Genomic DNA, 17,184 nt, shown 5'->3' with positions numbered 1-17,184 from the left:
CGTCATCAGACCACTTCCTTAATGAGCCAGTCACTGGTACTTTCTGCTTGAGTTTTTGCTTGTTTTTGCTTGTAAGCAGGAATCAGGAGGATAGAATTATGATCAGATTTGCCAAATGGAGGGCGAGGGAGAGCTTTGTACGTGTCTCTGTGTGTCTGGAGTAAAGATGGTCAAGAGTTTTTTGTATGACATGCTGGTAGAAATGAGGTAAAACGGATTTAAATTTTCCTGTATTAAAGTCCCCGGCCACGAGGAGCGTCACTTCTGGGTGAGCATTATCTTGCTTGTGTAACAGTATAACTTTAGACCGTCCCCTCGTTACCCATTTCTCCACAAAAGCCGCGGCCCTTGCAGAGCAAGGGGACCACTACTTCAAGGTCTCAGAGCAAGTGACATCACCAATTGAAACGCTATTTAGCGCACACCGCTAACTAAGCTAGCCGTTTCACATCCGTTACACTTGCTTATGGCCTTATACAGCTAGTTTAGTGTGGTCTTAGTACTTGCATCAGTTTGTGGTGGTAAATAGATATCTACGAAAAATAAAAACTCTCTTGGTAAATAAGGGGATGGGCTCTAGACCAACCTATCAGCCAATCGGGGCTCTGTATGTAAATATCTTCACATTTGTTTCCTAACACCCATGTGATCAGACTGAGCATTTCAAAGGCCAAAGGAGGCTCAGGGAAATACATTTGAAAAATATATATTTTGGAGTTATTTTCGTTAAAGAAACATACACAGTGATTTATTAGACATAAAGTGATGATTTAAAAATAAAATGATTAAGACTGCATGGGGGCTTTAAGCACGTGGAGTAATGACTAAGATTTGGGCTTTTCACATGCACAATTAATTGCTTTTGATAAAACCGCTTTATCCGCCTCCTCAATTAAAAATAGTTTGAAAATTCGAACATATATTTTATGTAAAAGAGATTAATGTTTATGAACGATGCACCATGCTGCATTGTTGACCATATGACCAAGCGGCGCAGATTAACGTTCAATTTGAGCACAGCGCGACTCCCTCACCGCCTTGCCAAATCACGTGACGGGCCATAGCCGGGTTCAACTCGAGGCAACTTAATCGAATCCCCTCAGTCCATCTTCAAATGTCTCTCCACGGCAAATGGCGCCCTCTTCTGGGAGAAAATGTCGGTGAAATGTAAAAAACAAAACAAAAAACAAATTAGGAGCACAGGTGTGATCTATAAAACTGATTGAACGGTTAGGGCAGTAGATATCCGTAGCTCAAACTATTGAAGATTAGATTTTAGTATAATTCTGAAAGAGTCTACCAAGTAAAATTACTCAGGGAAAAAAGTGTTTCCAATTGGTAGTGGTAACGTTGTGAAGTAAGGCCTCATCTCGTTTCCAGCGCTTTCATTTTGATAATCGTTGAATACATCAGAAAATGGACGGTAGGCCAATCAAATTTCCCATAGCCATGTCTATTTACCTATTTACCTGTCAAGTGTTCTCAAAGTTTAAATATGGATATAAATGTCACTGTAGCCTGGTCCTATATCTGTTTCTACTCTTGCCAACTCCATTGCTTTACCTGGAAACCCAACGTTGAAATTGCGTAGAATTCTACGTAGTGCAGAAATTAGCGTTTGAATCAGGAAAGTTCCCGTCGGGTTTCCAGGCAAGTCCATATCTCTAGACACAATGTCTGGCAAGAGGCTACTACCAGTGTGCACCAATTATTTGTGATTCTGAAGCTCTCTGACTGAACTGATATGATCTAAAACGTTTTTATATATATTCACACTGATTATTCATAACATAATGGAATGACAATGATTGTTCGTTTTCTTTTTAATACAGAAGGGAGCAAACACCAACAGTCGATGGAAAGCGGTCAGCAAAACCAGCGGCAGGTCAATCACCCAAGGCCCTTCTTCTATGTTCAGCCGGCTTCTCAACCTTACTACAACATGTATCATCATCACAATCAGTGGCATAATATGAATAACCCATACAACCACTATGGCTTACCTGGTTCCGGTAGGCCTACCTTTCACGTTTCTTTGTTTGTATCCCAAATCAAATGGCACCCTATTTCCTATATAGTGCTGTAGTGCACTGCTTTGGACGTGAACCTTTTAGTGCACTATATTTGCGACGTATAGTTTTTCTCAAACCATAATTTCAGTGGATTATGGATTATTAGTGTTTTATATATTTTTTTTCAGGGATGCAAATATTTTGCCGCATGGTCATTGTCTTAAAAAAAAAGCTTATGTTCTCCGCAGGAGTTTATCCCTTTGGACGTCCTAGTCCATACATGTCTGCATACCCATACATGCAGTATCCTGGTGGATATGTTGTCCCACACGCGCCACACATGCATCCAGTTGATTACAGACGCATGTATGAACCACCCCATTTCCATCTACCTCCTGTGCATGACCCCATGTTCCGCCAACAGCAACAACACCACCATGTATGTATGTATTCTTGTGCACAGATGAATAAGGCTATTTTATATATTCTCTCATTTATTAATTAGTTAATTCACCACCACCAGGATCACACCCAGAGAGAGGTGGTCTGTTCTGAGGCTCAGACGGACCCGAGTGATGCGCTCAACAAGCTCATAGAATGTCTGGACAAACTCCGGGCCAACGAGATGCAGGGTTCTGAGAAAGAGCTGGATTCCGGTGTTGTTTCACAATCTTCCGGAATATTCTCACCAGATGGGGAAAGGAAATCTTGTGAGGTGGTGGTGGGGGGAGACATACACAGTGGTCATGGAGCCGCTTGTGGTAAATTGGAAGGCAGCCAATTGCAGTCGTCGTTTCCGATGGGCAGATTGTTCAGCGTCGGTAACTCCACGACAGCAGTCTATGACGGTGAGTCAAGCCGACGCCTCGGCGGGCTGGGTAAGGAGGGCTGGGCTGTAGACTCTGACGAAGACACCCCATTGGACAGCTCATCTATTCACGAGGAGCTTGAGGAGAACCTGGACCAGCAGCAACATGCGGAGGAGTCTCTTCATCGCTGTTCTTTGGAAAGTCTTTGCCTCCAGTCTGCTGTCTTGCAGTCTGAAGACAGCCCCAGACCTGAAAACATAGACAACGAGGCAGAGGAGGACTGCACCAATCCAGATGGTACTAGTTCCACTGAGGGACCTAGGTGGCAGGGACACTGCTCCAATCTGCTCTCCACACAGTCACTACCATCCCCCCTAGCCTCTGACTGGCAAGCCTTAGAGGACACTAAATGTGGGGAAGAAACATTTGATGTTCCAGATAGGAAAGGTCTGTCTAAACTGGATGTTGACCTTTCCTACCAGATCCTCCATCTGCCCTTTGACAAGGTAACTTTTTACTATAATTGTAATCTTTATTTTTTATTTTTAATCTGCAGTGTTTGTTGAGACCTTGTAAGCATTTCATTTAGAGGTCGACCGATTTATGATTTTAACAGCGATACCGATATATTGGAGAACCAAAAAAAAGCCGATACCGATTAATTGGAGAACCAAAAAAAAGCCGATACCGATTAATTGGCCAATTTTTTGTAATTAAAAACAAAATTGTAATAATGACAATTACAACAATACTGAATTTTAACTTAATATAATACATCAATAAAAATCTATTTAGCCTCAAATAAATAATGAAACATTTGGTTTAAATATTGCAATAACAGTGTTGGAGAATAAAGTAAAAGTGCAATATGTGCCATGTAAAAAAGCTAACGTTTAAGTTCCTTGCTCAGAACATGAGAACATATTTAAGCTGGTGGTTCCTTTTAACATGAGACTTCAATATTCCAAGGTAAGAGGTTTTAGGTTGTAGTTAATATAGTATTTATAGGACTATTTCACTCTATACCATTTGTATTTCATCTATCTTTGACTATTGGATGTTCTTATAGGAACTTTAGTATTGCCAGTGTGACAGTATAGCTTCCGTCCCTCTCCTCGCTCCTACCTGGGCTCGAACCAGGAACACATCGACAACAGCCACCCTCGAAGCAGCGTTACCCATCGCTCCACAAAACCCTTGCAGATCAAGGGGAACAACTACTCCACGTCTTAAAGCGGGTGAAGTTTGAAACGCTATTAGCGCGCACCCCGCTAACCATTTCACATCGGTTACACCAGCCTAATCTCGGGAGTTGATAGGCTTGAAGTCATAAACAGCGCAATGCTTGAAGCAGAGCGAAGAGCTGCTGGCAAAACGCACGAAAGTGCTGTTTGAATGAATACTTACGAGCCTGCTGCTGCCTACCACCGCTCAGTCATACTGCTCTATCAAATCATAGACTTAATTATAATATAATAACACACAGAAATACGAGCCTTTGGTCATTAATATGGTCGAATCCGGAAATTATCATTTCGAAAACAAAACGTTTGATAACGTTTATTATCGCATATACCCTGACTCTGCGTGCAATGAACGCAAGAGAAGTGACACAATTTCACCTGGTTAATATTGCCTGCTAACCTGGATTTCTTTCAGCTAAATATGCAGGCTTAAACGTATACTTCTGTGTATTGATTTTAAGAAAGGCATTGATGTTTATGGTTAGGTACACGTTGGCGCAACGACAGTCCTTTTTCCGAGAATGCGCACCGTATCGATTATATGCAACGCAGGACACGCTAGATAAACTAGTAATATCATGAACCGTGTAGGTAACTAGTGATTATGATTGTTACTTTATAAGATACGTTTAATGCTAGCTAGCAACTTACCTTGGCTTCTTACTGCATTCGCGTAAGAGGTAGGCTCCTCGTGGAGTGCAATGAGAGGCAGGTGGTAGTGTTGGACTAACGTTAGTTAACTGTAAGGTTGCAAGATTGAATCCCGGAGCTGACCAGGTAAAAATCTGTCGTTCTGCCCCAGAACAAGGCAGTTGACACACTGTTCCTAGGCCGTCATTGAAAATAAGAATGTGTTCTTAACTAACTTGCCTAGTTAAATAAATGTATAAAAATAAATCTGCCAAATCGGTGTTCAAAAATACTGATTTCCAATTGTTATGAAAACTTGAAATCAGCCATTCCGAATAATCGGTCGACCTCTAGTTTCATTGTATTCTCTATATTATGGCAAACTTTAATTGGATTTAATTTGGACAAGGTTCTGACAGCTGGAGCTCTGCAGAAGGACTGCTCTGCCAGCTCCAGCTCTGCTCTGCTGTGTGGAGACCTCCAGGCTTCCCTGTCCTCCAGCCGGATCACTACCACCTCCTCCCCAGCCCGTCACCACTACTACTCCTACTACTGCCCCCCACAGACAGCCCATGGAAGGCTCAGTGTCCTCAGTCCCTCCCTAGATGAGCTCTCGTCCCGAGAGGAGATGTTCTCCACCGACCTGGAGGACATGGATCGGTTTCCCAGAAGCTCCGTCTACGCAGGGAGGAGGTTCCCTGCGGAGGTCGAGCACCTCAGAGAGCCAGGGGTCAAGAAAGTCTGTCCTAAGTCCAAGAAGCTTTTGTGCGCCTGCTGTGGCTCGAGCCTGTTGAAAGGAGGGGCGAGCAGGGTTAAAGTTCATCACAGCCCGAGGGTGTACGCTGATGATGAGGCGGGGGATTCTGATGACGTTGTCGAGCAGGAACAACAGTCTGCAAGGACGCGTGATGAGAGCGCGCACCCCACTAGGGTGGTCGTGCAGAAGCACTCTGTCCCCAAGAAACACCAGCCTCTACACATCCAACAGCATCCCAAACCCAGCTGTAAGAGAGGCCAGTGTAGAGAGGCTGTCGGACCAGAGGAGGAGGAGGAGCAGCAGCAGGAGGAACCAGAGATGGTGCTGGTGAGATCAGAGCTGGAGTATTATGAAGGCCATGTGGTGGAAGGTGGGCATGATGCAGGGGATAACGAACACAGGACATGCAAAGGTAAGTATTCTTTGTAAAAAATAGATTCACTAGAATGGGCGTAGAACCTCCGACCGTTGCAATTTGATTAGTAAACTAATGGGTTCACTCTAATGGCCCCAAGTATGCCCATTAGGGCATCATTGACTTAAATATGGACTCCCATTGAAATAGGAACATCGTACTACTCATGCATTATTGGGGCCAGAGTTGGCTGATTTTGATTTCCCTGTACACTAAACCATAGATCTGCTCTCTCTAGATGGACTATGCAGAGAGGGCATTGAGACTTCAGAACCGGGTAGGTGGGAGAGGGGTAGGGCCAAGCCCAGACGAAAACCACATGCCTCACTGCAAGGTAATATAAACCAATCCCGATCAATAGATTTTAATGGATGTTCTTTAGCTGTCCAAAGTATCTACAGCATTGACCTGGGGCCATGTGTCAAGAATCTGAGTAGGAGTGCTGAGCTATGATCAGGTGTCCCCCCCCCCCCCCCCCCCCCCCCATGTAACCTTCTTCGTTGTGATCCAAAATGCAAAACGGACCCTAAATCAACACTCAAACGCCTGACGCGTATGACTTCAGATGTGTTTTCTATGAATGTGAGAGCGTAATGTTCAGGTCTGGTTGTTTTCAGAAAGACTGGCACTGAGGAAAGCTCTGTGGAAGCCATTGGTGTACCAGAGAGTGCGAGATGAGGAAGAGGAGCCAACACGATGTCACAGGGGAAAAGGTAATGTTTTTTTCTTCAATCTTCTGCTGTTTTTTCACTATTGCCAATACTTGGTTGCATCCTAAATTGAACCCTAATTCCCTTTTTATAGTGCATTAAGACCTTGCTGTGTTATGTTGGTGTATGAATATTTTTCTAATTTTCTTCTGCTTCTTCCAGGGTCCACCAAGAGAGGAGACACAAGATGTTAATGTCACACCATTGATCAAATAAAATGGCACAGAAAAAGAGCACTTAGTAGATTGCACAATATAGATGGACACTTTTATTTTTTGGGGTGATAAACCAAGGAGACTTGGTTGAAGTCTCCTTGGCTAATAAAGTACACTTTCAGGAGGTCCATAGACACAGCCTGTTAGCTAGCACTGTACTGTATTCTTTGGGGGTTAAATACCTACTTATTCACCAGCACAGGGTTGGTGGCTTTGAAATGTTGATTTGCGTGACCAGTGTGTGCATTATTAAAAGGAATTTCATTGTACCTGGCTGTGGTTTATTACACCTGTTAGTAAGTGTTCATATGGTTTGGAATTATAACAATTTTACGCTAGAAAATTATAGAACTCGATAAATGGCAAATATTAGACTACTTGACATGAGACAATGCTATTGCCATGTAGGATTTTGTCAGTCGGCCATAGCAGTTAAGTTGCTGACAGTCTAATTTAGACTATGATTGCAAATTACAGTTACTGCTTTCAATTACTGATGTGCAAGCTAGTTTTCGTTAGCTTTATACATTTACTGGTAATGATGCAAGTGAAAACAACGGGCGAGATTGTTTTGCATGGCCTGGTGCCCCGGTGCCTGGAGATTTAATTTAAGGACCAATGGAATGTTCTAAAATACCAAACTCAGCCCACCTGTGGCACCTGGTCATGCAAAAGAAACTTGCCCAATGAGCGCCATCAAATGTATTTATAAAGCGCTTCTTACATCAGCTGATATCTCAAAGTGCTGTACAGAGACCCAGCCTAAAACAGCAAGCAATGCAGGTGTAGAAGCATGGTGGCTAGTAAAAACTCCCCTAGAAAGGCCAGAACCGAGGAATAAATCTAGAGAGGAACCAGGCTATGAGGGGTGGCCATTCCTCTTCTGGCTGGGCCGGGTGGAGATTATAACAGAACATGGCCAAGATGTTCAAATTTTCATAGATGACCAGCAGGGGCAAATAATAATCAGTGGTTGTCGAGGGTGCAACAGGTCAGCACCTCAGCAGTAAATGTCAGGTGGCTTTTCATAGCCGATCATTGAGAGTATCTCTACCGCCATTACGACAACCCCTTTTACGAGTTTATTGGGTAGCTGGGTGAACGGAATCAGGTGCACCTTGTATAATTAGTACAGCTCATCGGTTCTTTAAAAAAATATATCCAAAACGTGGTCAATGGCCCAACCCTCTTCAATTCCCTATTTAATTCCCATCACGCCTGCATACTGGTTCCTAGATAGTTATATTCGTTTTGCGAGTACGTAAAATCTGTTCATTGCCTGCCTCTCCCCCCCAATTTTAGCGTAATAATTTAAAGAGCTTAGTGTTCTTAAAGCCTTTGTGTGCTTAGACATACTTTCAAAAGCCTTTGACAATTCAGTCAAACAAATATACATGGTAAACTGTAGAAAATACCAACACTGATTGATGAGATGAGGAAGTGGAACTGAATTGTGTAGGAAATGTCCAACTCTTCACCCTGCGTTTTGTTTAATTCTCCTACAGATATGGAAACAACCGCGTCTACAGCACAGCATGCATTTGGAGCGGGCCCTCGTGGGCCCAATCCAGCCCATGGACCTCAACCGGGCCCGGGCCCCCGACACCCAGGTCACCCTGGACCTTACGGAGTTCCACGTCCCGAGGACCAGCCCCCACACCAGCAAGTAAGCATTTATTGCAAGTGAATGTAGCGGATGTTTGTTGGAATTTCCTTCTGTGTTAATAGTTACGAAGTTCCTCCCTTGTGAGACTTGGGTATAGTCATTAGTCTTAGTCCGTTGCTAAACTCAATGTAAAACCTTTTACAACATTTTAAATTGGACAAATTCCGTAATCGTTATTGCAATGGAAACTAACTGCGCAAACAAGGGGGGACATAATTAAATTTGTCCAACAAACTCGTTTTCGCTTTACAATGTTTTGCGTCAATCTGTAATGAGTACACACACCTCTGGTAGGCCTCCCCGCTTTGTTCCTTTAGTTTAGAGTAAACAAATGTTTTCTGTTGAAAAACATTTGCAACTAAATGTTTTAGAATGGAATCAAACTAATGAATACAACAGGATTACCATTCAGGGTTTCAATCCCACCTGTCACAAATTAACTGGGATGTATTTGTTAATCGAATTCTGTGTGGGAACAGTACTCCAAAAAGATAATGTCCTGCAAATGCATGATTCTATTATACAAATAACGGTTTTTAACATTTTGCAACCGACTATTTATTTGACCTTTTCCTTAACTAGGCAAGTCAGTTCTGCTCCGTTCATTGTTCTTCTCAAAGGGGCAGAATGACAGATTATTTATTACCTTGTCAGCTCGGTTACTTGTCCAACGCTATAACCACTAGGCTACCTGCCGCTTGCACAATGTTGCGCAACGGAATCTGACTAAATACACCCAAGGCAAGAGAATGTCATTGAACTGTGTACACTAATATGTATCCTGTGAATATTTAAAAAATCTACTTTGTCATTTGAGCACCAGCAGCCCCATCACCACATCCAGCACAGCAGACCATTCTTCTACATACACCCTTCCCAGCCATTCCCTTCCCAGCCATTCCCTTCCCAGCCATTCCCTTCCCAGCCATTCCCTTCCCAGCCATTCCCTTCCCAGCCATTCCCTTCCCAGCCATTCCCTTCCCAGCCATTCCCTTCCCAGCTTTACCCCTCTGCTCTACCCTATCAGTGGCCCATGCCATACAACCCTTACTGCAGCTTCCCTGGGATGGGTAAGTACCATGGAGGTATTGACCTCCTAAATGGCACCCTATTATTACACTAATGGCACACATACCTATACATAGTACACGACTTTTGACCAGGGTCTAGAAGGTCCACGTTAACACTTTACAGATTTAAGTGTCATGTAGGTTATGTGTTAGTTGAATTGTCACTTAAAATAAAGCTGGACACCATGTTTGAATTAAAATCTATTTGTCAGGAGGTTATGGTATGATGATGCCGAGTCCCTTCCAGCCCAGTCCCTACATGGAGCCTCCGGGTTACATCCTACCCCACTCTCAGCTCCACCTGGCGGACTACAGGCGTATGATCAACCCCCACTACCACACTACCCACTACCCACAGACCATGGCTTACCATGCACGCAGGTTGTTTGTAGTATTTTATATAAGTTCACATTGCTTTCATTACCAATGTCGTATGCCAAGCCAATGATTGTGTGAAATAGACCAAACAAAGAATTCTGAAACATCAGTATACCATACAATGCATTAACACCTTCATATGTCAAAGCTTTTTAGATGCTACCTCAAATCACCTCATACATACTAATAATAATGGATACATGTCTATGACTGATGCCCACAGGTTCCGCTACCAGCACAATGCCCCAGCCACCAGCAGGGAGATGATCAACTCTGAGGTATTGTGCTTTCGGAAAGTATTCAGACCCTTTGACTTTCTCCACATTTTGTTACATTACAACCTTATTCTAAAGTTGACTATTTTTTTTACCATTTACACACAATACCCCATAAGAAAGCAAAACAGTGTTTTTAGAAATATTTGCTAATTTATAAAAAGATTACGTTTGCAAAAATATTCAGACCCTTTACTCAACTTTGTTGAAGCACCTTTGGCAGCGATTACAGCCTTACGTATGACACTATAAGCTTTGCACACCTGTTTTTTGGGAGTGTCTGCCTTCGCTGCAGATCCCCTCAAGCTCTGTCAGGTTGGATGGGGGGCATTGCTGCACATCTGTTTTCATGTCTCTCCAGAGTAGTTCGCTCGGGTTCAAGTCCGGGCTCTGGCTGGGCAGCTCAAGGACATTCAGAGACTTGTACAGAAACCACTCATGCGGTGTCTTGGCTGTGTGCTTAGGGTCGTTGTCCTATTGGGGCGAAGGTTCACCCTCTAGTCTGAGAACCTGCTCCAGAGCGCTCAGGACTTCATTAAGTCTGTCTGTACTTCGCTCCTTCATCTTTCCCTCGATCCTGACTTGTCTCCCAGTCCCTGCTGCTGAAAAACATGCCCACAGCATGCTGCTTCCACCACTATGCGTCACTGTAGGGATGGGGCCTGGTTTCCTCCAGATGTGACGCTTGGCATTCAGGCCGACGTTTTCCATCTTGGTTTCATCAGACCAGAGAATCTTGTTTCTCATGGTCTTAGTCCTTTAGGTTCCCTTTGGCAAATTCCAAGCGCGCTATCTGCAGAAATTGTTGTCCTTCTCCCATCTCCACAAAGGAACTCTGGGGCTCTTTTGGGGATCATCGGGTTCTTGGTCACCTCCCTGACCATGGCCCTTCTCCCCTGATTTCTCAGTTTGGCTGGGTGGACAGCTCTAGGAAGAGTCTTGGTGGTTCCCAACTTCCATTTAAGAATGATGGAGGCCACTGTTCTTGGGACCTTCAATGCTGCAGAAATGTTTTGGTACCCTTCCCCAGATCTGTGCCTCGACACAATCCAGTCTCGGAGTTCTACCGACAATTCCTTTGGCCTCTTGGCTTGGCTTTCCCTTTGACATGCACTGTCTACTGTGGGACCTTATATAGACAGGTGTGTGTGCCTTTCCAAATGTCGAGTCAATTGAATTTACCACAGGTGGACTCCAATCAAGTTGTAGAAACATCTCAAGGATGATCAATGGAAACTGGAATCGCCTGAGCACAAATTGAGTCTCATAGCAAAGGGTCTGAACTTATGTAAATGTTTTTTTTAATAAAGCAAACATTTCTAAACCAGGTTTTGCTTTTTTATGGGGTGTTGTGTGTAGATTGCGGAGTATTTTTATTTAATCCGTTTTAGAAAAGGGTTGTAAAGTCAACAGATCTGAATACTTTCCGAAGGCACTGTGGCTGCACATTATCCATATGTACAATGTACCTATATGTATTATGTTGCACATCTTAATTCAGTGTTTATTTTGTATACAGCAGTACTAAGACAATATTCCCCTTTTATCCTAGGTACAGACTGAGCCCACATTAGGAGCAGCACGCTCTGACCCCAAACTCTCTAATGCTGACTCGTCTATGAAAAGTAATGTCCAAACCAACTCTGAATCTGGCAGCGACACCAGTTGCACAGCTGCCCAGTCACTATCCCCAGCCTCTGCTGTGCAGGAGGTGATGTCTAAATCAGCAGCTTACGAGGATGTTGTATTGGCACCCACCCCCAACAACACTCCTATTTCCACCAGGTCTGCTGCACCCCAGAAGGGCAGCTTTGTGTTCCAGACAGAGGTGATGTGAATTTGTCATTCATATTTATCCCCTGTACTGTTCCTGGTGTTCTGTTTCTCTATATTTTCTGTGTCTTGTAATGAGTTTATGACGCAAGGCAAATTTGTGTAAACTGACAAAATACCATCCTATCTTTTATCTTAGGTGGAGGAGTTGAGGCTGGAGTGCCGCAGCACGCCCACAGGGTTAAATATCCTCCACTCCCATGAGACATCTGAACTGTGCACCGCCCACAGCGTGTCTGCGACCGATGAAGACTTGGTACAGCTCTGCTCTTCCTCCTCCCTCCACCACCACAAGGTCTCACAGGGCAGGATGCTCCATGGCCAGGAGGGGATGGGTTTGGTTGGGGAGGAGGGGGATCAGTGTCTCCAGCAAGCCTGCACGGATATACTTCTAATGGAGGGAGCATGCTCGAGTGGCAGACCAGATAACTTCCTTGCTCTTGACGATTGCAACGCATTCATGGCGAAAACACTGTCCGAACGACCAGGGAATTCTGAATCCGATATGGACTACAGAGTGGTGGTCCAAAGCCACACTGCAGATGCTCCTCAATTTACAAGTGATGACGGAGAACTGAGTGGGAACGGCTCCAAGAGTGTCTATTTTAAGATCCTCCACCTGCCCTTTGACATGGAGTACTTAGAAGAGCTGAGGAAGATTGAGGCGTCTGTGTGGTCGGCGTCTCTGGCACCGTACGTCCCCTCAGCAGAGTTTATGATCCAGCAGGGCCTGATGGAGCCACACAGGGAGGCACTGAGCCCTGTGGTCGTGGAGGAAGTCCCCATGGTGGAGGAAGTCCCCATGGTGGAGGAAGTCCCCATGGTGGAGGAGGTCCCCACGGTTGAGGTCCCTGGGGCGGAGAAGGTCCCCATAGCTGAGGTGGTCTCTCTAGTGGAGGGAGTCCCCATTGCGGAGAGCCCTTCGAATGAAAATGTTTTATTGGCAGAGATGGTCCCCAATGTGATGGAGGTACCTGCAATATCCAGTCCTAACAAAACGGACAATGCGCCCAAGTCTCCAGAGACCAGTCAAAAGAGGGGTGCGGTGAGTGACCTTGATCATCAGGATACCTCCTTTGGGAGGTTACCCACGTACCGTCCCTCAACTAGCTGGCTGGGCGACTTTGGCAACGTCTACTATCACAGCAAGATGCCTTCTGATGTTGAGGAGCAGCGCAAGATCCTCAGAGGCAGCCCACTTAAGGTGTCTAGCCCCAAACGGAAACCAAACCATGACCAAGAGCCTAAAGATCCTCGTGTTTCAGTCACTACAACCGCTCCACTCAGGCTTAAGGGAGAGGGATGCAGACCCGGAGACAAGGTTGACAGGAGGAGCCACTCTGATCAAGAGTTCTGTGCTAACCGGACCTTCAATGTGAACACGGTGACCCCTGGTGGCCACAAAAGGGAGCGCATCTGTGCCAGATGTTTGACGACAAAATGCAGAGTGAACAAGAGACCTGGCAGTCCAGGACCAGGCCTGGATGCTCTGATTGTAAAACGACAAGGGGTCCCCATTCCACCATGGGAGGAATATATCCTAGCCCAGACTTGTGCAGCCTGCAAAAGCCTTGCCCGGAGGCGGGTAACGAGGAAAGGTTCCGGTTCAGATGTTCCCAGCGGACCACAAAACGAAGAGACGGAGGGTGAGACCTCTGAGAACAGGTATTGTTTGTGGCATGGCACATTCTATGCTTTCGGACTTTGGATTATGCCTTGTACAGTATGTTGCACTTGGGACTAAGGTTCAATCTGCATTTGTACATAGCATATGTACAGAGCCTTGTCATGTTCAATGTTCTCTACATACACAGTACTCTAAATACCCCAAGTCAAGCTGAAAAGAACACAAGATGAGAAATTGCTTTCAGCATTCAAACCAAGGTGGGGTTAGAACTTTAAAGCCAATGATTTCAATTGTCGCTTTGCAGACAGAACCTTATTGTCCCAAGCTCTCAATTAGTATTTTTGTCTGCTGCTGGTTTGACATGAAATGTTCCTGCCGTAATGACATGAAATATCAATCTACCTAACAGTTCTTGTCGGGCAGGACCGGGGCCCAAACTGAGGGACCCCAGGAGGCCTCAGTCCTCCATGAAGCGCCACTCTGAGGCAAGTACTGCACACTGTTGTACATGACACATTATTTGATATAGTGCACTACTTTTGACTAGGGCCAACCTATACACTTTCTATGCTTCCATTAAGTTTGTTTTTTACTTCCTGTTTTATACACCAGCTGAAAATACCACATCTTTGTTTTAATGGTGCTATGATTCTCCACACTATACTTGCTTGTTTTCGTCAAACTGAATTTAGGCAAACTATTAGAATTTTAGCAACCAGAAAATGGTCAGTGGTTGGAAGAAGTATCCAATTGTCATGACTTGAGTAAAAGTGAAAGTCACCTGGTAAAATGGAGTAAGTATTGTGTTTAAAATATACTTGAGTATCAAAGTGTATATATCACTTCACATTCCTTATTAAGCAAACAATTATTTACAGATAGCCAGGGGCACACCAACACTCAGACATAATTTACAAACTAAGCATTTGTCTTTAGGGATTCTGGCAGATCTGAGGTAGTAGGGATGTTCTCTAAACAAGCATGATTGGACCAATTTCCTGTCAATGTAATGATTACTTTTGGGTGTCAGGGAAAATGGATGGAGTAAAATGTACATGACTTTCTTTAGGAATGTAATGAAGTAAAAGTTGTCAAATACCCTAAACTACATAAGTAGGACTTAGTGTTTTTACTTAAGTACTTTACACCACTGGAAATGTGGTGCCTTTTCTGCAGTGCACCTTTTTTTAAGTGGTCAAATACATTCTTGATCCATCCAGAAGTGTCCCATGGGTCCACACTCAAAACTGAGGGAGAAGAACTGTTCCTGTGAAGAGCCCCATCGGCCCCCCGCTGCTGTGTTGGGGGGGCCGCGCCGCCATCCCCATGGCGATGTCATCAGGGAGCGAAATGAGGAGAACCTTGGCGTGTGCGTCTCTGTCCCACTTCAGGACAAATGGAGAAACCAGGACCAGGACCAATGCTACCTCGCGGCACAGAAATCTCAAGGTAAGCCCAAAGCATTATTGATGTAATGTGTAAACCAGTTTTAGCCTGTATTGGTTGCATAGAGCATTTAAAACATTTGACAGTTGCTATATTTAAGGTTATTTGAACATTTGCGTTGAAATGTTTGACTAATGGCCCTTTCATTTTGTTCCTACAGAGAAGTTGTGGAAAGCGGCTTTGTCCAACCCTGACAACACTGAAAGTAATATTAAGCTCGGACCCAGAGACTTGATTAAACAGAAGAAACGCATTTCTCAATCACAAGGTAGTCCTCTACTGTAAAAAACCCTGCTGTACTGTGTGCAAAACACTTTTAGCAGCTTTTGAAATGTTATGTTGCCTTTCTGTTAAATTGCAACATTTTATTCCCCCCTCAGGACTTCACAGAAAAGACACAAGATGCTAATTTTTTTCACGTGCACATTGTAACAAGTGAAGTAAATGCACTTTTATTGTTATCCTCTACACTTACGAATTAACTCTTAAAGCTCACCATGTATGTACTCACTATTTATGAAATGTACAATAAACACTTGACTACAGTGCTTGTCTTGGTTTGCTTCTCCATGGGGACAGTAAAGGGCTGTGTACATGTGTATACAGTACCAGTTAAGTTTGGACACCTACTTATGCAAGAGTTTTTGTTTACTTGTACTATTTTCTACATTGTAGAGATGATGACGACATCAAAACCATGAAATAATACATGGTATCATGTAGTAACATAAATGTTAAATTAATCAATATTTGAGATTCTTCAAAGTAGCCATTCTTTGCCTTGATGACAGCTTTGCACACTCATGGCATTCACTCAACCAGCTTCATGAAGAATGCTTTTCCAACAGTCTTGAAGGAGTTCCCACATGCTGAGCACTTGTTGGCTGCGTTTCCTTCACTCTGCGGTCCAACTCATCCCAAACCATCTCAATTGGGTTGAGGTCGGCTGATGCAGCACACCATCACTCTCCTTGGTCAAAAAGCCCTTACACAGCCTGATGGTGTACTGGGTCATTGTCCTGTTGAAAAACAAATGATAGTCCCACTAAGTGCAAACCAGATGGGATGGCTTATCACTGTAGAATGTTGTGGTAGCCATACTGATTTCGTCAGACTTGAATTCTAAATTAATCAGACTTACCAGCAAAGCACCATCAGACTTCAGTCCTTTGCGGTGGTAACTACACATGCAGAGATCTGTTAACCTACTTTGCGTCTCAAAGACATGGCGGTTGGAATCACTCATCCAACCAAAGGACTGATTTCGACAGGTCTAAAGTCTGCTCCAGCTTCTTGGCCCAAGCACGTCTCTTCTTATTGGTGTCCTTTAGTAGTGGTGTCTTTGCAGCAGTTCAACCATGAAGGCCTGATTTCATGTAGTCTCTGAACAGTTAACGGTCAGATGGTTCTGTTTCTTGAACTCTAGCATTTATTTGGGCTGCAATCTGAGGTGCAGTTAACTCAACTTATCCTCTGCAGAAGAGGTAACTCGGTCTGTTCTGTGGCGGTCCTCATGTGAGCCAGTTTCATAGCGCTTGATGGTTTTTGCGACTGCACTTGAAGAAACTTTCCAAGTATTTCATGTTATAAAGTAACGGACTGTTTTATTTGCTTATTTGTGCTGTTCTTGCCATAATATGGACTTTACCAAATAGGGCTTTCTTCTGTATACTACCCCTACCTTGTCACAACACAACTGATTGGTTCAAGGAAAGCAATTCCACAAAATAACTTACGGCACGCCTGTTAATTGAAATGCATTCCAGGTGACTACCTCAACCTGGTTGAGAGAATGCCAATAGCATGCAAAGGATAGCTACTTTGAAGAATATATTTTGTTTTTAACACTTTTTGCTTACATGATTTCATATTTTTGATGTCTTCACTATTCCACAATGTAGAAAATTGTTTAAAAAAATAAAAACCTGGAATGAGTAGGTGTCAACTTTAGGGGGTGTGTGTAATATACACACATGACCTTGGCCTCTGATTTGCTGAGGGAACCTATAATCTTCCCAGAAATAACTTTTGCTGATACCTACAAATTCCTCTTAAAACATCTACCTACATTTGAAAATGCTAAACCTTCCATGTTTG

General features: G+C 43.9%; 2 protein-coding genes across 6 annotated transcripts; both read left to right on the top strand.

Annotated features, from left to right (window-relative positions):
• The first annotated feature begins 1,101 nt into the window (after positions 1-1,101).
• On the top strand, positions 1,102-7,061 carry LOC110489830 (bucky ball). 2 transcript variants are annotated; one of them, XR_002468627.3, is made up of 8 exons: positions 1,102-1,423; positions 1,833-2,012; positions 2,261-2,451; positions 2,536-3,327; positions 5,105-5,864; positions 6,106-6,201; positions 6,489-6,580; positions 6,740-7,061. XR_002468627.3 is itself a non-coding variant. In XM_021562774.3 (8 exons), the coding sequence occupies exons 1-8, from the start codon at positions 1,417-1,419 to the stop codon at positions 6,769-6,771; spliced, it is 2,154 nt and encodes a 717-aa protein (XP_021418449.3). In that variant the 5' UTR covers positions 1,102-1,416; the 3' UTR covers positions 6,772-7,061. The 2 variants fall into 2 exon arrangements, 1 of the variants encoding a protein (XP_021418449.3); XM_021562774.3 differs by having other exon boundaries at positions 6,485-6,580.
• Positions 7,062-7,932: 871 nt separating this feature from the next.
• Positions 7,933-15,632, top strand: LOC110489829 (uncharacterized). 4 transcript variants are annotated; one of them, XM_036944091.2, is made up of 11 exons: positions 7,933-8,049; positions 8,298-8,458; positions 9,285-9,528; positions 9,741-9,909; positions 10,130-10,184; positions 11,734-12,009; positions 12,154-13,679; positions 14,051-14,126; positions 14,862-15,090; positions 15,248-15,355; positions 15,468-15,632. In XM_036944091.2, the coding sequence occupies exons 1-11, from the start codon at positions 7,968-7,970 to the stop codon at positions 15,494-15,496; spliced, it is 2,955 nt and encodes a 984-aa protein (XP_036799986.2). In that variant the 5' UTR covers positions 7,933-7,967; the 3' UTR covers positions 15,497-15,632. The 4 variants fall into 4 exon arrangements, with proteins under 4 accessions (XP_036799986.2, XP_036799985.2, XP_036799984.2 ...); XM_036944090.2 differs by having other exon boundaries at positions 7,936-8,049; positions 9,282-9,528; XM_036944089.2 differs by having other exon boundaries at positions 7,936-8,049; positions 9,276-9,528.
• The last annotated feature ends 1,552 nt before the right edge of the window (positions 15,633-17,184 follow it).

This window comes from Oncorhynchus mykiss, chromosome 15, assembly GCF_057628025.1.
Source record: "Oncorhynchus mykiss isolate SJ-2025 chromosome 15, ASM5762802v1, whole genome shotgun sequence".
Taxonomy (NCBI): Eukaryota; Metazoa; Chordata; class Actinopteri; order Salmoniformes; family Salmonidae; genus Oncorhynchus; species Oncorhynchus mykiss.
This window is presented reverse-complemented; position numbering and strand designations above follow the sequence as displayed.